The sequence below is a fragment of the Nerophis lumbriciformis genome, linkage group LG05, assembly GCF_033978685.3.
Source record: "Nerophis lumbriciformis linkage group LG05, RoL_Nlum_v2.1, whole genome shotgun sequence".
In the NCBI taxonomy this organism is placed as follows: Eukaryota; Metazoa; Chordata; class Actinopteri; order Syngnathiformes; family Syngnathidae; genus Nerophis; species Nerophis lumbriciformis.
Window position 1 is genome coordinate 25,242,683 of NC_084552.2, and position 23,330 is coordinate 25,266,012.

Sequence of the window (23,330 nt, forward strand, 5' to 3'; positions counted from 1 at the left end):
ATCCCAATTTTATTGTCAGAATGTTAGACAGGAACATTTTTAAAATGTTTAAATTAATGAACGTCATTCATTTGCTCAAAACTTTCTTTTTACGGAAAAAGAATACATTTTCTTGCCCCCACAAGAGCATCATTTGTTGTTATAAATACACTTCTGCATAACATTGCATCCTTATTGACATGACAAATGTAATCTATAACTTACAATAAATAATAGATTTGTTAAGATTGTTTTAGTCTGTAACAGAAAATATTTAATTTGCCTGCATTAAAAAAATTATTACCGTATTTTTCGGAGTATAAGTCGCACCGGAGTATAAGTCGCACCTGCTGAAAATGCATCATAAAGAAGAAAAAATACATATATAAGTCGCACTGGAGTTTAAGTCGCATTTTTGGGGGAAATTTAATTGATAAAACCCAACACCAAGAATAGACATTTGAAAGACAATTTAAAATAAATAAAGAATAGTGAACAACAGGCTGAATAAGTGTACGTTATATGAGGCATAAATAACCAACTGAGAACGTGCCTGGTATGTTAACGTAACATATTATGGTAAGAGTCATTCAAATAACTATAACATATAGAACATGCTATACGTTTACCAAACAATCTGTCACTCCTGATCGCTAAATCCCATGAAATCTTATACGTCTAGTCTCTTACGTGAATGAGCTAAATAATATTATTTGATATTTTACGGTAATGTGTTAATAATTTCACACATAAGTCGCTCCTGAGTATAAGTCGCACCCCCGGCCAAACTATGAAAAAAACTGCGACTTATAGTCCGAAAAATACGGTATATCCTTATTTAAACCATAAATATTTTTTGACCGATTTGAGCCATTTGATAGAAAATATAATAATCAAATTGATCAGCAACATTAACTCAGGAGCACAATATATACAACACTTTAACCTACAAAACAAATATGTGCTGATTTTTTAAAATCAAAATGAGGAAGTCTTGCTTGTTTTGTAGTGTAGATACTGATAAAGCACATTCTCCGGGGTTACACGCGCCTCCCCTGGCATAGTGCTGTCAAATGATACTTTTTAGTCAGATTAATTACACTTTTACATAACTTAAATTAACTTTAAAAAAGTCAAATATTAGAACATAAATGCATTTTTTGTCACAATGTCATCCAGAAGCATTTGAAAAAATATATTTTTACTTGAATGCCCGTCATTTATTTTCTTTAAAATGTACTACCAATTTTATTTAAAGTCCCGTCGAGTGTATTTTGACGTTACATTTTCCAGTGAGCACTCAAGTTCGGGTCTTCTCACTCATCTTTGTACTGACGTACATGATGCATTGACCTGATCAATGCATCCGTATGCAGAAAGTGATCACAGGGCTTCACTTTTTCCACATTTTGTTATGTTACCGCCTTAATCCAAAATGGAATACATTCATTTTTGTCCTAAAAAAATTCACAGACACTACACCATAACGACAAATGTGAAAATGTTGGGTTTTTTTTAATTTTGCAATTTAAAAAAAATGGAAAACTAAAAAAATCACATGTACATAAGTATTCACCGCCTTTGATCAATACTTTGTTGATGCACCTTTGGCAGCAGTTACAGTTTCAAGTCTTTTTGAATACGATGCCACAAGCTTGGCACACCTATCTTTAGACAGTCTCGGTCATTTCTCTTTGCAGCGCCTCTCAAGCGCCATCAGATTAGATGGGAAGTGTTGGTTTTCATCCAGGATGTCTCTGTACATTGCTGCATTCATCTTTCCCTCTATCCTGACTAGTCTCCCAGTTCCTGCCGCTGAAAACCATTCCCTACAGCATGATGCTGCCACCACCTTGCTTCACTGTAGGGATAGTATTGGCCTGGTGATGAGCGGTGCCTAGTTTCCTCCAAACATGATGCCTGACATTCACACCAAAGAGTTCAATCTTTGTCTTATCAGACCTGAGTATATTGTTTCTCATGGTCTGTGAGTCTTTCGGGTGCATTTTTGGGAAACTTTTGACCAAGTAATGACTATACCATACAGGCCTGTTTGGTAGAGAAAGGGTTGTACTTCTGGAAGGTTTTTCTCTCTCCACAGAGGAATGCTGTAGCTCTGACAGAGTGACCATGGGGTTCTTAGTCACCTCCCTGACTAGACTAAGATGAATGCAGCAAAGTACAGAGACATCCTGGATGAAAACTGACGCTTCCCATCCAACCTGATGGAGCTTGAGAGGTGCTGCACAGAGGAATGGGGCAAAACTGCCCAAAGATAGGTGTGTCAAGCTTGTGGCATTGTATTCAAAAATACTTTAGGCTGTAATTGCTGCCAAAGTTGCATCAGCTAAGTATTGTGCAAAGGCTGTGAATACTTACTGTATGTACATGTGATTTTGTTTGTTTTATTTGTGATACATTTGCAAAATAGAAAGAAAACACCCTTTTGACATTCTCATTATGGGGTACTTTGTGTAGAATTCTCAGGCCACAATCAATGTATTCCATTTTGGAATAAGGCTGTAACACGGGGGTGTCCAAACTTGTTTCCAATGAGGGCCGCACACGGCAAAATTAAAGCATGCGGTGGCCATTTTGATATTTTTCATTTTCAAATCATAACAAAATATATGAATTTTGTTTGTTTTTTTACCTTTAGGGCTCCCGGGGACCATAAAGGGTCTGAGCCATTAAAATGTTAAAAACAAGTCAAATTATTATTTTTTTTTTAAATTTAACGCTCACAGTAAATCTCTACAGTATATCAACTTCAGGTTGATATAAAGTTAAAAAAAAAAAAACCAAAGGTGTAATGCCTTTTCTGTCAAAGACAACTTTGTATTGTATAATAAAACTGAAATATGCAGTATTTCTCCCACTGCCCAAAACATTCAGAAAGCAATGTTTGATGTGAAGTAATTAGAACCTTAAAAAGATCAATAACGCAGGACTCCATTGATTTTAATTCAATATTATTTTTGAGTAATCACAGTGAAAAGATAAATAAAATCCCATTGAATATATTTGGGATCCAAAAGGTGCCCCACTCATAAAGTGATACATTTTTATTAGTTTGTTTTTTTACTTTCAACACTTAAGTTACGAGATCAACTTCAGATATATCTGTCAATTTTACGTTTGAACTATTATTTTGTTTGTTTTATGCTCTTTTGTCAAAGAAAACGTTGATGTTTTTGTATGGCAACCACACAATGTATGCAATATTTTCCACATAAAACATTTTAAAGTGAAATATTTGAAATAATTGGAGCCTTGAATAGGTCAATAATTGATTATAACATTGATTTTTTTTTTTTTTTTGAGCAATGACAAGAAAATAAAAATAGAGATAGACAAAAGAAAAAATCAGCCTGCATGGCAGCTTTGTGTCAACATTGCAACTTTTTCTAGTTAGATTTCACCTCATTCTACTTTTTTTTATGTTTTTATTTTTTATTTTTGCAATAGCATCTCCAGAATGTGTGGCTGGCCGGTAAATAATTAACTGCGGGCCGCAAATGGCTAGTAAAATACAATAAATATTGAATCTGCGTGTATACGTGATACAATACTTTTTTGGGATTATTCACATGAGTTAACTTGTCATTTTTGACAGCCCTATAAATAGAGATGCATTTATCGGCCGATAAAATCGGCAGGCCAATATTATCGGCCGATAAATGCTTTAAAATGTAATATCGAAAATTATCGGTATCTTTTTTTTATTATCGGTATCTTTTTTCTTTTTTTTTTAATTAAATCAACATAAAAAACACAAGATACACTTACAATTAGTGCACCAACCCAAAAAATCTCCCTCCCCCATTTACACAAAAGAGTTGTTTCTTTCTGTTATTAATATTTTGGTTCCTACATTATATATCAATATATATCAATACAGTCTGCAAAGGATACAGTCCGTAAGCACACATGATTGTGCGTGCTGCTGGTCCACTAATAGTACTAACCTTTAACAGTTAATTTGACTCATTTTCATTAATTACTAGTTTCTATGTAACTGTTTTTATATTGTTTTACTTTCTTTTTTATTCAAAAAAATGTTTTTAATTTATTTATCTTATTTTTTTTCTTTTTTCTTTTTTTAAAGGACCTTATCTTCACCATACCTGGTTGTCCAAATTAGGCATAATAATGTGTTAATTCCACGACTGTATATATCGGTATCGGTTGATATCGGTATCGGTAATTAAAGAGTTGGACAATATCGGATTATCGGATATCGGCAAAAAGCCATTATCGGACATCCCTACCTATAAGTATACATATACATTATACAGTATATTCATCCTCACTCTATTAGGGCTGTCAATGTTAATGAGTTAACGCATATGATTTTTTTTTTTTAAATGATTGCGTAATCATATATGACTGCAGATTATTCACATCCGGGCTAAGGCTTAACCCAAAAGACACGTGCATTGTTACACTGTGATCACGATGGGAGGCGGCCAATTTCACTTCAAAACAGAACTTTGGATAAAACTGAGGTAACTTGTTGGTATTGCAGCAACAGACGTTCTTATCATCGCCACACATCAAGTTTAAAATACCACACTCGTGGATGGCACAGATAGCATGAATGCTGCACTGGCAGTTTACCTGCATCATAGTTGTCAACAAAAGTAGCACAGTTAAGATAAAGGGTCATCCACCGCAAGCAGGACGTCTAACGTCTGTGAAGACCAAGTCCTGCAAAAAGGTGTCAATCCTATCACCACAGCTGATCTGTCGTACCTTGAAGAGGCACAATTACAACAAGGATAAACCAACTGTACTACTACACAAACAAGAGCATCAACTTGCAACTACTGGCTAAATGTGAATTTATTTTGCTTCCTGGAGAACGTTGGACATCTGTAAGTCATCACAACAAGCTGAGGTCGCATTGTACCAAAAAAAAGAGATCAGCATTGTCATCTGAAAAAAGTAAACAAGTCTGTTTGTTTAAACAACTGCTTATGATAAAGAGGAGTAAATGTTTTCACTATTTTAAGTTGCTTATAAGTTGGTTTACTACATTATTTTTTTTAATAACTGTAGCTTGTTTGCAATTGTAGTGCAAATGTTTTCAAAATGTGCACTAAATTCTTACTATACTTCATGTCACCGAGTTTTGAGCAAATCAATGACTTGCAGTTCAGTAAAACATTTAAAAAATACATTCCTCTTTGACATTCTGACTACCAAATTGCGTTTATATCCAAATATTTGGGTATTTTCTACTGTGAATATATATATATATATATATATATATATATATATATATATATATATATATATATATATATATATATATATATATATATATATATATACAGTACAGGCCAAAAGTTTGGACACATCTTTTCTTTCACTGCGTTTTCTTTATTTTCATGACTATTTACATTGTAGATTGTCACTGAAGGCATCAAAACTATGAATGAATACATGTGGACTTATGTACTTAACAAAAAAAGGTGAAATAACTGAAAACATGTTTTATATTCTAGTTTCTTCAAAATATCCACCCTTTGCTCTGATTACTTTTTTGCATACTCTTGGCATTCTCTGGATGAGCTTCAAGGGGTTGTCACGTGAAATGGTTTTCACCTCACAGGTGGCATAGTTTTGATGCCTTCAGTGACAATCTACAATGTAAATAGTCATGAAAATAAAGACAACGCATTGAAATGAGAAGGTGTGTCCAAACTTTTGGCCTGTACTGTATATGTGTATATATATCAGAGGTGGGTAGAGTAGCCAGATATTGTACTCAAGTAAGAGTACTGTTACTTTAGAGATTTATTACTCAAGTAAAAGTAAGGAGTAGTCACCCAAATATTTACTTGAGTAAAAGTAAAAAGTATGTTGTGAAAAAACTACTCAAGTACTGAGTAACTGATGAGTAACATACACACACATATCATATATATATATATATATATATATATATATATATATATATATATATATATATATATATATATATATATATATATATATATATATATATATATATATATATATATATATATATATATACACACACACATTTATATATATATATATATATATATATATATATATATATATATATATATATATATATATATATATATGTATGTGTGGGGAAAAAAAATCACAAGACTATTTCATCTCTACAGGCCTGTTTCATGAGGGGGGTACCCTCAATCGTCAGGAGATTTTAATGGGAGCATTCGCATACCATGGTTTATATAGGGCACAGAGTGGGTGGGTACAGGCTGGCCTAGGGGCGTGGTGATTGGTTCATGTGTTACCTAGGAGGTGTTTCCGTCTATGGCGGCATGTTGTTACAATTTCGCTGCGCTTGTTGAGGGATGACAGGTCTGGACGGTAGATAATAAACAGTTTCTCTTTCAAGCATAGGTTGCATCTTTTATTACCACTATTGTAAGGTGTGCTGGATGCAAGAATTTGCCATGTTATTGAATATTCAACATTATTGTCTTTGAGGTCCCAAATGTGTTTGCTGAGTTCTGTGGTATTTCGCAGGTTTTTGTTCCTGAAAGAAGCCTTGTGGTTGTTCCATCTGGTTTTGAATTCACCCTCGGTTAATCCTACATATGTGTCGGATGTGTTAATGTCCTTGCGTATTACCTTAGATTGGTAGACAACTGATGTTTGTAAGCATCCCCCGTTGAGGGGGCAATCAGGTTTCTTTCGACAGTTACATGCTTTGTTGGTTTTGGAGTCGTTCTGACTGGGGGTCGACGGCTCATTTGCAATTGTTTTGTTGTGGTTTGAGATGATTTGTCGTATATTGTTCATGCAGCTGTAGCTCAATTTGATGTTGTTCTTGTTGAATACTTTTCTTAGGTTGTTGTCTTTGGGAAAGTGTTTGTCAATCAGGTTGAGGAATTTGTGTCCAATGTTCGTTGAGACGTTTTTGCTGTATGGGGGGTTGTACCAGATGATGCCGTTTCGTTTTCTGTTCTTTTTTGGTTGGTTTCCTGGCGTGGGTTCATAGGTGAGGGTGAAATTGTATCCGCTTTCATCAAGGGCTTTTTGGTACGGGGGGGTTGCTTGGTCAAATTCAGCTTTGCTAGATGACAGCATCGATAGCCTTTTATTGATTCCGGTAGGTATTCTTTTCGTGGTGGTGGGTGGATGGTTGCTGTCATGGTGCACGTATTGGAGTGTTGTGTTGGGTTTCGTGAATGGTTGGTAGCTGTTATTTCTCAGGTTGAAAGTGACGTCAAGAAAGTTGACGGTTTGCTTGTTGGCTTCAATCGTGATCCGTAGGCCGTTCTCTTTGAAAATTTGGCATATGCGCTTCTTGGTATTCTCGCTGCTCCTTGGCGAGGCGCGACACACTGCCAGTCCGTCATCACGGTAAATACCAAGGTTCAGATTGAGGCTAGCGAGCTGGGAGAGGAGGAAACTCCCAACGAGTTCACACGTTTCTGCTCCGTCAAAACTTCCCATAGTGACGTCAAATGTTGCATTGTTCTTTTTTTGCCATGGTGTACTGTTGTGGATGAGAATGGAGTTTTTTGCGTGGATGATGATGTTTCTTTCGTTGCCTGTGATTGAGTCGTAGTCTGAGGCGAAGTCTAGTGCTTGAGTCAGTAGGTCTTGCGTGATGGAAGGGTAAAATTCCTCGATATCAAAGGAGATAAAGTTGTGCTGTTGTTTGTCTTGGATGTTGTTGAACCATTTGATTACTGCTGCTGTATTTCTCCATTGGTTGAGTGGTGTTTTGTCCTTGATTTTTGTGTTGACTCTGTCCAGGATTATTTTGCTGATTTTTCCTATTTCAGATTTAGTTGGGTTTATTAGTCGGCATGTTGGGTTATTTGCGAAGTTGGGTTTGTGATCCTTCAATGTGATGAAGGCTTCCTTGTTGGCTGTGGCGTCCACCCTGTCCTCAATGTCCAGTTCAGCCGCGATCCTTTTATTTTCCAGGTGGATGTTCTGTAAGGTATTGGGTTGCGCTTTTTTGTATGATTTGGTGATGCTTCTGTCCAGTAAGGTGTGGTGTTCTGGTATGTCCATTCTGTAGAAGTTTGTGGTTTTATCGGCAGCTATGATGAGGTTGTTTACTTTCTTGATGCGCTCCTTGTCATTTTTCAGCTTGGTGAGGAGTGGGTTGCGGATTGGCTTGAATTTGACTGATTGTATCATTTTGAGCATGTCGTTCTCAAAATCCTTTAGTTCCTCAACTGTGGGTGGGTTCTTGGTAGATTTGAATCCGTAAGTTTCCTTTTGCATTCCTTTTGTTTCAGGGTGGAGGAAAAAATGTGCTTTCCACCGCATCCTTCTTAGGAAGTGTTCCGTCTTTTCTATGAGCCTTAGCTTGTAGTCATTCTGCGCGGGTATGGGAATGTTCTTCGTGGAGTAGTCGATGTTGAATTTTTCCATTTCTGACCGTCGTACAGTGCTCAACAAATGTCAATTTGGAGCGGAGTATATGTCTTAATAAGGTTATCCAAAAAATAGTGCTCGATACCGTAGTAGAGCGCAATATATGTATGTGTGGGGAAAAAAAATCACAAGACTGTAGAGGCCTGTAGAGATGAAATAGTCTTGTGATTTTTTTTTGGATAACCTTATTAAGACATATATATATATATATATATATATATATATATATATATATATATATATATATATATATACATATATATATATACATACATACACACACATTTATATATATATATATATATATATATATATATATATATATATATATATATAATTTATATTTATTTATTTTGCCGTTTTTGTTTACATGTTAAAGGTGTTTTAATGAATATACATGCATGTTTAACACATATAGATTCCTTTCTTTCATGAAGACAAGAATATAAGTTGGTGTATTACCTGATTCTGATGACTTGCATTGACTGTAATCAGACAGTATAGCGTCCACGTTTTCAAATGGAGGAGAAAAAAGTTCCTCCTTTCTGTCTAATACCACATGAAAGTGGTTGATTTTTGGCATCTTATTTGTCCAGCTTCCATATTCGTTTTTATATACTTTACAAGAAATACATTGGCGGCAAACTCCGTAGCTTGCTAGCTTGTTTGCGCTGGCTTTCGGAGACTCTTGTTTTGAAAGCGCAGGCGCAATGGAGCGGCACTTTTATTGTGAAGACAGGAACTGTGCAGTCAGTCTTTAGGCTTTTGACGGGATGTACAGTTGAAATAAAAGGGTCTTTTTTCCTTCACACTTTTGATTGATTGATTGAAACTTTTATTAGTAGATTGCACAGTACAGTATATATTCCGTACAATCGACCACTAAATGGTAACACCCCAATAAGTTTTTCAACTTGTGACCGCCTGGCTCTGTTTGATTGGTCCAACGTCACCAGTGACTGCATCTGATTGGTGGAACGGAGTGAACGTCACCAGTGACTGTATTTGTTGAAACGCAGGCACTATGAAGGTCTGTCTGACAGACCAAAACAAACAAAGCGTGCATTAACAGATCGATAAAAAATAGTAGCGAGTAGCGAGCTGAATGTAGATAAAAGTAGCGGAGTAAAAGTAGCGTTTCTTCTCTATAAATATACTCAAGTAAAAGTAAAAGTATGTTGCAATAAAACTACTCTTAGAAGTACAATTTATCCCAAAAGTTACTCAAGTAGATGTAACGGAGTAAATGTAGCGCGTTACTACCCACCTCTGATATATATATATATATATATATATATATATATATATATATATATATAAATCTATATATATACAAACCCCGTTTCCATATGAGTTGGGAAATTGTGTTAGATGTAAATATAAACGGAATACAATGATTTGCAAATCCTTTTCAACCCATATTCAATTGAATGCACTACAAAGACAAGATATTTGATGTTCAAACATAAACTTTATTTTTTTTTTGCAAATAATAATTAACTTAGAATTTCATGGCTGCAACACGTGCCAAAGTAGTTGGGAAAGGGCATGTTCACCACTGTGTTGTATGGGCTTTCCTTTTAACAACACTCGTTTGGGAACTGAGGAGACACATTTTTTAAGCTTCTCAGGTGGAATTCTTTCCCATTCTTGCTTGATGTACAGCTTAAGTTGTTCAACAGTCCGGGGGTCTCCGTTGTGGTATTTTAGGCTTCATAATGCGCCACACATTTTCAATGGGAGACAGGTCTGGACTACAGGCAGGCCAGTCTAGTACCCGCACTCTTTTACTATGAAGCCACGTTGATGTAACACGTGGCTTGGCATTGTCTTGCTGAAATAAGCAGGGGCGTCCATGGTAACGTTGCTTGGATGGCAACATATGTTGCTCCAAAACCTGTATGTACCTATCAGCATTAATGGTGCCTTCACAGATGTGTAAGTTACCCATGTCTTGGGCACTAATACACCCCCATACCATCACAGATGCTGGCTTTTCAACTTTGCGCCTATAACAATCCGGATGGTTCTTTTCCTCTTTGGTCCGGAGGACACGACGTCCACAGTTTCCAAAAACAATTTGAAATGTGGACTCGTCAGAGATGAAGAGATGAAGTAGTCTTGTGATTTTTTTCCCACACATACATACATACATACATATATATATATATATATATATATATATATATATATATATATATATATATATATATATATATATATATATATATATATATATATATATATATATATATGCGATTTGTCCAGGGTGTACCCTGCCTTCCACACAAGTGCAGCTGGAGTAGGCTCCAGCCCCTCTGCGACCCAGAAAGGGGCTAGTGGCAAATAATGGATGGATGGATGGATGGATGGATGGATGACCAGGGGCGCCGAAAACGGGGGGTAAAGGAGACGGATTTTAGGGGCTCATGACGGAGGGGGGCCCAGAGAGGCCCCTAATGATGATGAAATTATAATACAGAAAAAATAATGACACTGTGTTGGGGGCCCTGTAAAGATTCTTTTCATGGGGCCCAAAATCCCTAGCGGCGCCCCTGTGGATGACTAATCACAGGTGATTAAATTTTCTTTAGAAAACACCCCATGTGTTCTCAAATACAATTTTTATTTTGTCAGATTGTCATCCAAAAATTTAAAAATTTTTGTTTTTTTTGTTTTACTTGTATGCATATCTTTTAATTTGCACACAACGCGGTAACAGTTTTTTTTTTTTTATTATTTATCTCGAGCTCTTTTAAGTTGTATTTTGGAGCCTGAAGTATGCATTCATCCGATCACGGATCACAGTCATATGGGGTGAGTGATTGAACAGCTGATGAAAAGAGGGGAGGGTCCTGCGAGAGGATTAAAAACACGTTTAGGAGCCGAGAGGTGGGCGGAGCTAGTGTCCACAACATGGATAGTCCGCCCAATGACGTCATAGTGCGCGCATAAAAACACAGGGCGGCTGTGGGGTGACGCTGCTTTGAAGAACACCTCCCGCCTGCGAGGATGCTCGGAAGACACTAAACGCGCGGTACATTTTTTTTTTTTTTTTTTTTTTTTAGAACACCCGCCACCAGCAGTGGACCTGAGGCACCACGGGAGGATTTTGGACACCCGACCAACCCGCGTGGGTGTTTTGTGCCACTTCTTCATGACAAGCCGGCGCCTCGCGGGTTGCTGACAGCGCAACAATCCCTCCCCGCTTCTTTGCGCGCAAGGACGAGGAGCGCGCCCGACGGCAGGAGACAACATTACGCAAGGAGACTCAACATGTCGGACGGTCCCAGGCAGCGAGGTGCATCTGCCAAGGATGCCAGCGAGCAAGAGTCTGCAGAAGGAGGAGGAGGAGGAGGAGGAGTTGCACTGAAGAAGGAAATAGGACTGGTGAGCGCCTGTGGTATCATTGTTGGTAAGTCACACCACTCATCCTGCATTGGGAACTTTAATGACTCATTTACAACACACGAAAGTATTTTTTTCAGTCTCAAAACGCCACCGATCTTGCAACTGACACCTACTCACTCACCTCACCTTTTACCATTTACATTTACTTACATACATGTACAAACCCCGTTTCCATATGAGTTGGGAAATTGTGTTAGATGTAAATATAAACGGAATACAATGATTTGCAAATGCTTTTCAACCCATATTCAGTTGAATATGCTACAAAGACAACATATTTGATGTTCAAACTGATAAACATTTTTTTTATTGCAAATAATAATTAACTTAGAATTTCATGGCTGCAACACGTGCCTAAGTAGTTGGGAAAGGGCATGTGTTACATGGCCTTTCCTTTTAACAACACTCAGTAAACGTTTGGGAACTGAGGAGACACATTTTTTAAGCTTCTCAGGTGCAATTCTTTCCCATTCTTGCTTTGTTCAACAGTCCAGTCATTTTAGGCTTCATAATGCGCCACACATTTTCAATGGGAGACAGGTCTGGACTACAGGCAGGCCAGTCTAGTACCCGCACTCTTTTACTATGAAGCCATGTTGATGTAACACGTGGCTTGGCATTGTCTTGCTGAAATAAGCAGGGGCGTCCATGGTAACGTTGCTTGGATGGCAACATATGTTGCTTCAAAACCTGTATGTACTTTTCAGCATTAATGGCGCCTTCACAGATGTGTAAGTTACCCATGTCTTGGGCACTAATACACCCCCATACCATCACAGATGCTGGCTTTTCAACTTTGCGCCTATAACAATCCGGATGGTTCTTTTCCTCTTTAGTCCGGATGACACGACGTCCACAGTTTCCAAAAACAATTTGAAATATGGACTCGTCAGACCACAGAACACTTTTCCACTTTGTATCAGTCCATGTTAGATGAGCTCAGGCCCAGCGAAGCCGACGGCGTATCTGGGTGTTGTTGATAAACGGTTTTCGCCTTGCATAGGAGAGTTTTAACTTGCACTTACAGATGTAGCGACCAACTGTAGTTACTGACAGTGGGTTTCTGAAGTGTTCCTGAGCCCATGTGGTGATATCCTTTACACACTGATGTCGCTTGTTGATGCAGTACAACTTGAGGGATCGAAGGTCACAGACTTAGCTGCTTACGTGCAGTGATTTCTCCAGATTCTCTGAACCCTTTGATGATATTACGGACCGTAGATGGTGAAATCCCTAAATTCCTTGCAATAGCTGGTTGAGAAAGGTTTTTCTTAAACTGTTCAACAATTTGCTCACGCATTTGTTGACAAAGTGGTGACCCTCGCCCCATCCTTGTTTGTGAATGACTGAGCATTTCATGGAATCTACTTTTATACCCAATCATGGCACCCACCTGTTCCCAATTTGCCTGTTCACCTGTGGGATGTTCCAAATAAGTGTTTGATGAGCATTCCTCAACTTTATCAGTATTTATTGCCACCTTTCCCAACTTCTTTGTCACGTGTTGCTGGCGTCAAATTCTAAAGTTAATGATTATTTGCAAAAAAAAAAGTTTATCAGTTTGAACGTCAAATATGTTGTCTTTGTAGCATATTCAACTGAATATGGGTTGAAAATGATTTGCAAATCATTGTATTCCGTTTATATTTACATCTAACACAATTTCCCAACTCATATGGAAACGGGGTTTGTACTTACTATGTACATTTACTTACTATGTACATTTACCCGTTGAACATGGCCAGTGTCCAAATATAATGTATAATATTATGCAACATATATCATATATGTCTCTCCAAGTCACGTGTGTATGTGTGTGTATATGTGCATGTGTGTGTGTGTGTGTGTGTGTGTGTGTGTGAGAGAGTTACTATGTACATTTACTTACTATGTACATTTACCCATTGAACATGGCCAGCGTCCAAATTTAATATATAATAATTTTCAACATATATCATATATGTCTCTCCAAGTCACTTGTGTGTGTCTGTGTGTGTGTGTGTGTGTGTGTGTGTGAGTGTGTGTGTGTGTGTGTGTGTGTGTGTGTGTGACAGGAAGAAAAACTCTGACAAGCTTTTGGGGAGAAGTTGTTTAGCGCCACCCATTGGTTTAGATCAGGGGTGTCAAACGTATCAAACGTAACGGATCAGGCCCGCCAACAGGTTTTTACCCAGCCCGCGGGATGAGTTGGCTAAGTATAAAAATGAACCTGGAATTTTTGAATGAAAGAAACTGCTGTTCTAAATGTGTCCACCGGATGTCGCAAAAGCAATTATTTGTAGATGATGCTACATATGTAAAAAAATAAAATAAACCACCAGTCGAGGAAAATGAGCAAAGTACATAAATAACATCCTGTAATTTGATTTTGATATACATTTTTTTATATTTATAGATTGAAAATTAACACCAATGAGTTGACTGATGAACATAATCACATAATTTATTCAGAAAGTATAAATAACGATAAATAAATATAGAATACTATTAACCACAACATGTAATTGTAAAAAAAAACAAAAAAACATTATGATTTGTACAATTTCAGAATGTGCTTTTTCTATTTTTAAGCAAAGAAAACAATCTGAAGTTGTCTTTATTTTTAAGTTATCGTGCCGTGATTTTACTTGGGAGTAGATTTTTCTCCATGTGGCCCCCGATCTAAAATGAGTTTGACACCCCTGGTTTAGATGCAAACATTTCTAGACCCCTGAATATAAAATGGCCCCTCTTTTTCAGTTGGGTCACGATGATATTTGTTTCTGTAAGCCAGTCCTTCTCAAATAGTGTGGCGGTCCTCCCCCGGGGACGGGGCGCGTGTGACCTCGGGGAACTTGCTTTTTTTTTCCGTACCAGAAGCACATGTAGCACTTGGCTTCACTGTAACCACGGTGGTGGTGTTTACTTTAATGTTAATAAGCTTACAATGTTATGCTGCAATACTAGCTATTTTATAGACAAATGATACTATTTATAGTCATGGTGTAGAGCGAGGCAGGAAATATGTTGCCCTTCCAGAAAGAATGAAAATATTTGAGAAGCACAGCTGTAAGCCAAGCGTGTTCAAACTACTTCAACCAGTGGCCGCATGCTGAAAAATCAAAGCATGCGGTCGGCCAGTATGATATATTTTCTTAATTTTGTAATATTGACAGCTTTTTTTTTTTAAATATCATGCCCATTTGCTACATTTTATTCCATCAACGTGCAGCGGGCCCCAAAAAAAAAAAAAAAACAGCGGCACAGGCCGTAAATGGCTGCACTTGGGGAGCTGTCTCTAATCACCACACAGTGGCGCTGTTATTAAACTTGCGACGTTTGATTGACTTGAAATTTCTCACACGGCTCTACGAAACACCCGCTGTAACTTCAGCACGTTTTGTGGACTGACTTTGATTGATTGATTGAAACTTTTATTAGTAGATTGCACAGTATAGTACATATTCCGTACAATTAACCACTAAATGGTAACACCCGAATAAGTTTTTCAACTTGTTTAAGTCGGGCTCCACGTTAATCAATTCATGGTACAAATGTATACTATCATCATAATACAGTCATCACACAAGTTAATCATCAGAGTATATACATCGAATTATTTACATTATTTATAGGGATATACGATAATGGCTTTTTGCCGATATCCGATATTCCGATATTGTCCAACTCCTTATTTACCGATACCGATATCAACCGATACCGATAAGAACCGATACCGATATATACAGTCGTGGAATTAACACATTGTTATACCTAATTTGGACAACCAGGTTTGGTGAAGATAAGGTCCTTTTTTAAAATATTAATAATATAAAATAAGATAAATAAATTAAAAACATTTTCTTGAATAAAAAAGAAAGTAAAACAATATAAAAACAGTTACATAGAAACTAGTAATTAATGAAAATGAGTAAATTTAACTGTTAAAGGTTAGTACTATTAGTGGACCAGCAGCACGCACAATCATGTGTGCTTATGGACTGTATCCCTTGCAGACTGTATTGATATATATTGATATATAATGTAGGAACCAGAATATTAATAACAGAAAGAAACAACCCTTTTGTGTGAATGAGTGTAAATGGGGGAGGGAGGTTTTTTGGGTTGGTGCACTAATTTTAAGTGTATCTTGTGTTTTTTATGTTGATTTAATTAAAAAAACAAAACAAAAAAAACGATACCGATAATAAAAAAAATTATGCCGATAATTTCCGATATTACATTTTAAAGCATTTATCTCTAATTATTTACATTATTTACAATCTGGGGGGTGGGATGTGCAGGGTGGTGTGTGTGGGCGGGGGGGGGGGGGAGTTTGATATCAGCACTTCAGTGATCAATAATTGCATCATCTGAGAAATGGACATTGACACAGTGTAGGACTGACTTGGTAGGATATGTACAGCGAGCAGTGAACATAGTGAGTTCAGAAAGCATAAGAACAAGTATATACATTTGATTATTTACAATCCAGGGAGGTAGGATGTGGAGGGGGGGGGGGGGGGGTGTTAGTTTAGTGTTAAAGTTGCCTGGAGGGGTTCTTTTAGTGCGGTTTTGAAGGAGGATAGAGATGAACTTTCTTTTACACCTGTTGGGAGTGCATTCCACATTGATGTGGCATAGAAGGAGAATGAGTTAAGACCATTGTTAGATCGGAATCTGGGTTTAACGTGGTTAGTGGAGCTCCCCCTGGTGTTGTGGTTATGGCGGTCATTTACGTTAAGGAAGTAGTTTGACATGTACTTCGGTATCAGGGAGGTGTAGCGGATTTTATAGACTAGGCTCAGTGCAAGTTGTTTTACTCTGTCCTCCACCCTGAGCCAGCCCACTTTGGAGAAGTGGGTAGGAGTGAGGTGTGGTCTGGGGTGGAGGTCTAGAAGTAACCTGACTAGCTTGTTCTGGGATGTTTGGAGTCTAGATTTGAGGGTTTTGGAGGTGTTAGGGTACCTTTAATCGAAAAAGAGTTGAACGAGAGTTCCCACTAGAATCTTCATGGTGTTTTTGTTGACCAGAGAGGAGATTCTGTAGATAAATCCCGTTGGTTGGTTGACCTTTCTGATTACCTTGGTTGCCATTTTATCACAGGAAAGATTAGCCTCTAGAATGGAACCTAGGTAGGTGACCTTATCTTTCCTGGTGATAACAATGTCACCCACTTTTATATGACGAGCACATATGTGTACAATTTCAACAAGATTGGTTGAAAATTGTCCATAAGTCATTGACTATTTATCGAGTAATTATACAACAGGACAGGGATTTTCACCTGAATTGTTTTATAGGGCCACATTTCCAGAAAGCTTTTATTTTTAGTCTTACTTTGAGTATACAGGAAAAACAATGTCCTCTACAGTAGACAATTCATTTTCTTTTATTTATTTTGTCAGGGTTACAGGAGCGCTCTGACAAAATAAATAAACCAAAATCAAATGTCTATTGTAGAGGACGCGGGTACAATTATTTTTCGTAATGTGTATGCTATTGGTTTTCCTCAAGGTTCCATTTTAGGTCCTCTCTTTTTTATCATTTGGGCTCTTTAGTGGCCCGCGAGTTCAGTTCATAAAACTTGTGAGAGACTCAGCTCACTAGCTTTTTTTGCAGAAGGTCCTTAAAAACAGCCAAATTACAGGATCGCTGTGTTTTTTTAAGGACCTACTGCGAAAAGCTAATCAAATATCATCTCTTTGAATCATTTTGAGAATCGGCTGCATAAATGTGAGTCTCTCACAGGTTTTATCAACTGAACCAGCGGGCCACTGAAGAGCCCAAATGGTAAAAAAGAGAGGACCTAAAACAGAACCTTGAGGAACGCTATAAAAAAAAAAGAATTGTGCCTGCCAAAAAGGAGAGGACTTAAAGAGGTGTCTTGAGGCAGTGTTTTTCAACCACTGTGCCGCGGCACACTAGTGTGCCGTGAGATACAGTCTGGTGTGCCGTGGGAGATTATCTAAATTCACCTATTTGGGTTAAAAAAGTAATTATAGTCTGCAAATGATGTGTTGTTGTTGAGTGTCGGTGCTGTCTAGAGCTCGGCAGAGTAACCGTGTAATACTCTTTCATATCAGTAGGTGGCAGCCGGTGGCTAATTGCTTTGTAGATGTCGTAAACAGCGGGAGGCATCGTGCAGGTAAAAAGGTGTCTAATGCTTAAACCAAAAATAAACAAACAGGTGAGTGCCCCTAAGAAAAGGCATTGAAGCTTAGGGAAGGCTATGCAGAACGAAACTAAAACTGAACTGGCTACAAAGTAAACAAAAACAGATGCTGGACGACAGCAAAGACTTACATCCGAACATGACATGACAATCAACAATGTCCCCACAAAGAAGGATAAAAACAACTGAAATATTCTTGATTGCTAAAACAAAGTAGATGCGGGAAATATCGCTCAAAGGAAGACTACAGGAAAATACCAAAAAAAAGAGGAAAAGCCACCAAAATAGGAGCACACGACAAGAACTAAAACACTACACACAGGGAAACAGCAAAAAACTACAAATAAGTCAGGGTGTGATGTGACAGGTGGTGACAGTACACCTACTTTGAGACAAGAGCTATAGTGATGCATGCTTGGTTATGGTTTAAAGTCATATCCAACAATTGCGACAACGACTTTTTACTGTCAACTGAGTTTCGTTTTTTAGTGATTTCTGCTGGTGGTGTGCCTCCGGATTTTTTCAACGCAGAAAATGTGCCTTGGCTCAAAAAAGGATGAAAAACACTGCCTTGAGGAACACTTGCATTTATGTAAATCCCAAATCTGGACCCCAGTGTTCTGTGTTGTTATCTCAATGCAAGGATCTGCCACCATGTTTCAAGTGGTCCAAGTTCCTCTTTGCAACAGGAGTGTTTTTATGAATTTGCTGCAGAATAGTTTGTCTCCCAAGTTTTGGAACTGAACTCGGGGGCCGGTATTTTGTAATTCCCAGGCCGGATGTGGGCCCCCGGGCCGACAATTGAATAGCCCAAGTTTAAGATACGTGCATGACTTTCACCACAGCCCATGGGGGATGCCCCACATGTCACCACGCCTGTGGTTTTCCTGTTGACCTTGACAGGTTATTGTGGGAGTGAAGGAGGTGGGGGTTTAGGGGATGAGTCATTAATTCATGCGTTACCGTGGAAACCGGAGGAAAGACAAGGGCACAGGAAGTCCCGAGAGGTTTGCTAGAAGAGAGAAAATAAGGGCGGGGAGACAGAGAACCACCTTTATTGTGACTTTTTCCACTAAGTCTTCAGACAGGAAGGCTGAGAAACCCAAAACATGTTCTTTGTTGGGTGCACTTGGAGGCGTTTATGGCCATCCAAAGTCCACGCATCAGCACGGCTTTCAGGTCACGTGCGAGGGCTGCTTGAGATCAGGGTGACTGGTCTCCGCCGTGATCCCTCGCCTTTGAATCGGGATTACAACTCTTGGCCACTTGGGGGTAAAAGAGCAGCCCTGCCCCGACAACACTCTTGTATTAGTCTGCTGCTAAGCTGTATTTATTTAGTGGATTTGATTTGTGTTTGCACTCGCACTGCAAGGGGTTTGACGGAGGTAGTGCTGCAGAACGTTTCATGTGTCGCTACCTGTCTCGTCGGCATCTTAAATGCTTGATTTATGATATCAGAACTGAGCTGGCTCGAGTGGCTGTGCTGCATTTTCAACTCGCTAATCTTACTGCGGCTCAGTTTTTGGCTTCAGAATGTCAGAGGACATCAACTGCAGCTTTCCCCGTGCCGGCAGCACTCGTGCAGCCCAGGACCATGATAATGCCTTACCACCACCATGCTGAAGACACAATTATCTTGCTGCGTTGCCAGCTATTTAGACAATAATGCCCGTGTGTTGACTGAATTTCAATGGAGAATAAAATAAAGACTGCTATACAAGCTGCACATTGACTACCATAAAGTATATCATTCTCTATTACATGGTGCCTTGCCGAGATAATGGATAACACTAGGGCTGGAAGATATATCGAGTTTGTAAGATATATCGATATATTTTTGAACAAGATATGGATTAAGAAAATATTGTAATTAGAGATGTCCGATAATATCGGCCTGCAGATATTATCGACCGATAAATGCTTTAAAATGTAATATCGGAAATTATCGGTATCGTTTTTTTAATTATCGTATCGTTTTTTTTGTTGTTTGTTTGTTTTTTTAATTTTTAATTTTTTTTTGTATTAAATCAACATAAAAAACACAAGATACACTTACAATTAATACACCGACCCAAAAAACCTTCCTCCCCCATTTACACTCATTCACACAAAAGGGTTGTTTCTTTCTGTTATTAATATTCTGGTTCCTACATTATATATCAATATATATCAATACAGTCTGCAAGGGATACAGTCCGTAAGCACACATGATTGTGCGTGCTGCTGGTCCACTAATAGTACTAACCTTTAACAGTTAATTTTACTCATTTTCATTAATTACTAGTTTCTATGTAACTGTTTTTATATTGTTTTACTTTCTTTTTTATTCAAGATTTTTTTTTAAATTTATTTATCTTATTTTTTTTTTTTTTTTTTTTTTAAAAGGACCTTATCTTCACCATACCTGGTTGTCCAAATTAGGCATAATAATATGTTAATTCCACGACTGTATATATCGGTTGATATCGGTATCGGTAATTAAGGGTTTGGTCAATATCGGAATATCGGATATCGGCAAAAAGCCATTATCGGACATCCCTAATTGTAATATCGATATAATTAATTTCATTTTATTTTATTTGTTGTGTTCCTTGTTCTCCCCCGTTCCCCCTCCATGGGCTACTAAACCCCTCCCCTTCCTCCTTCCAAGATGTGCTTGCACGTATAAGAACATCCATGAGTGGTTGGTTGTTTACTATGATGAGTCACGATTGGTTAGGGACAGGCCAATCAGACGCAAGATAGGGCGGGTCATCGAACCAGGAAGTGAAATCACAAAGTGCCTGCCTGCAAATAATTTTTAGGGACCGAGTCCCTTTGGGACAGAGGACCCTAATGTATTTCTAGCATTTTATTATTGTACCGCCGCCTCTTTGAGCTGTAATTTGACCCCCTTAACATGCTTCAAAACTCACCAAATTGGACACACACATCAGGACTAGCGAAAATTGCGATGTAATCAAAAAAACCCAACCCCAAAACTCAAAATTGCGCTCTAGCGCCCCCTAGGAAGAAAACACAGACAAAACTGCCTGTAACTCCCAGTAGGAATGTCGTAGAGACGTGAAACAAAAACCTCTATGTAGGTCTCACTTAGACCTATATTTCTTACACTGACAACCCCCAGCAAAAATCAACAGGAAGTTTGCAATTCCCCCTTCAAAACAAAAGTTGTGTAAAAACAGTCACCTTTTTTCAAACATTATCTCCTTTGTCGTGTCGGCTTCAAACTAGCACAGGAGAGAGATTGAACCCTTCTGATTAAAAGTTGATGAAAGAGTTTTAATTACTGCTCCGGTTTGGATTTTATGAGCCCTCAAAGTCGGTCCTGTCCATCGCTGCTTGCAGCTTTAATTTTTATCTGAGTTTGATACATTTTGTATTATTTGCACAGCAATGTTATTTACTTTTCTATTTTATATATGTTATGTAATTATGTCCTACTTAATCAGTTTATTTTATGTGCTGTTAATACCCATCTTGACTAACTGGGTTAATAAAAGTGTCATTGAGGTGGCAACTTGTCCAGGGTGTACCCCGCCTTCCGCCCGAATGCAGCTGAGATAGGCTCCAGCACCCCCCGCGACCCCAAAAGGGACACGCGGTAGAAAATGGATGGATGGATGGACTGTTTACAGTACAGTTGTCATTCACTTCAATTTCAGTGAATATCGCTCAAAAATTTATATCTGTATATGTATACTTTCACTGAAAAATGTATCGAGATAAATATCGAATATTGAGTTTAAGGAAAAATATATCAAGATATACTTTTTCGTCCATATCGCCCAACCCTAGATAACACCATTGCTTACTGAGACATAAGCGCTGTATTCACTTTTGGTATGGAAGCTTTTCGTGGACATTTGTATATGTATAAATTATGGCTGTTAAAGTTAATGCAGTGATCAATGCACGTGATTAATCACCAAAAAATATCACATCGCAGAAGAAACACAAAGTTTATTTTGAGTGCACATGCTCTTTTACCTTAACCGCTGATGGTTAACTGTAAGGTGACGCGAGTTGCTGTGCAGTCAGTGATCAGGTCAATGCATGATTAGTAAGGAGACTACGACTGGTGTACTCACTGGCAAATTTCACTGCAAAATGCACTCGACAGGACTTAAGATAAAACTGTTACCAAGTTTTCAGCAATGCGCACTAAAGTAAAACATTTTAAATATGTTCTTGTATGACATTCTGACATTAGAATTGCATCTGTGTCAAAATATTGGGGTCTTTTTCAAAGTTAATTGAAATGATTCAAGCAAGTAATTTACTACGATTACCGTAATCAAAATTCAAACATGTAATGAATCTGATTTAAAAAATATATATATATTTTGAAAGTATATATATATATATATATTAGAGATTCGCGGATAGGCAATTATTTCATCCGCAACCGCATCACAAAAGTCGTCAACCATCCGCATCCACCCGAACCAACATTTTATCAAAACCACACCCGCCCGCCATCCGCCAGTTGTTATATATCTAATATAGACGATGCAAGCATATTAGAGAGGTTATAAAGCTTTTGCCTGTTAAAGAAAGGAGACTGATCCAATGCAGCAGAGACTGCGTGCCACGCATTAATATATCTTGGCCACGCATTAGTGGCTAAGATATATTAATGCGTGATAATATTATTTATCATTATTATAATATTATTGTCATTTCCATTAAGAAAGTGTTGACTATTGTTGCCAATGCCCTCAGATCAGGAGTGCGTTCCTCACACTTTATGTGCGCAGTTGCAGAAAGCAGAACAATGCTGTTAAGAAGTTAAAAAAATGTTTTAGAAAGACTAGGCCTATATTTTCGTTAGGTAAAAAAAATGTTCTGAATTTATTTCAATGAATATTAACTTGTTAACGTTATAATGCTCAAATAGGGACGAGGGCGGGGTGCACAGTGAAACAGTGAACAATTTCGCGACAAAGATGAACCTTTATTGATTGATCTGCAGCCATGACAAAATATCAGACAATCTCCATTGTCAACGACAGGCAGGAAAATAAAGATAAACCCATAGCCTATGTTGTAGGCATAGGCTCATACGTTTTTAAGTTGAAATAAAAAAATAAATAAAAAATGTGCCTCATAAACCTTAGGCTGTCAATCACACGCACAAACTTAAATTATACAATAACATATGTATGTCATCTCTATTTAAACAAAAATAAATTCAATAAATAATAATAACAAATTACCTGGAACTTATTGGCCAAGGCAAATAGCTGAAGGGGGGGAATCAAACCCATCAGACTGCACTTTATCATCAAACTTGAATTATAATGAAAATAGACGGTCGCGACAAACAAAGCAGGCTAAATAGCCTTACATTGTCGCCAATCGGAGATGCGCTTCACTT

At 37.8% G+C, this 23,330-nt stretch overlaps 1 protein-coding gene across 1 annotated transcript in view; it reads left to right on the forward strand.

Annotated features, from left to right (window-relative positions):
• The window catches only part of slc7a8a (solute carrier family 7 member 8a), a 117,277-nt gene that overhangs the window by 48,068 nt on the left and 45,879 nt on the right, over positions 1-23,330 (forward strand). The window contains exon 2 of the mRNA XM_061961005.2: positions 11,454-11,800. Coding sequence (XP_061816989.1) covers positions 11,454-11,800 — 347 coding nt within the window. The remainder of the gene's footprint in view (positions 1-11,453; positions 11,801-23,330) is intronic.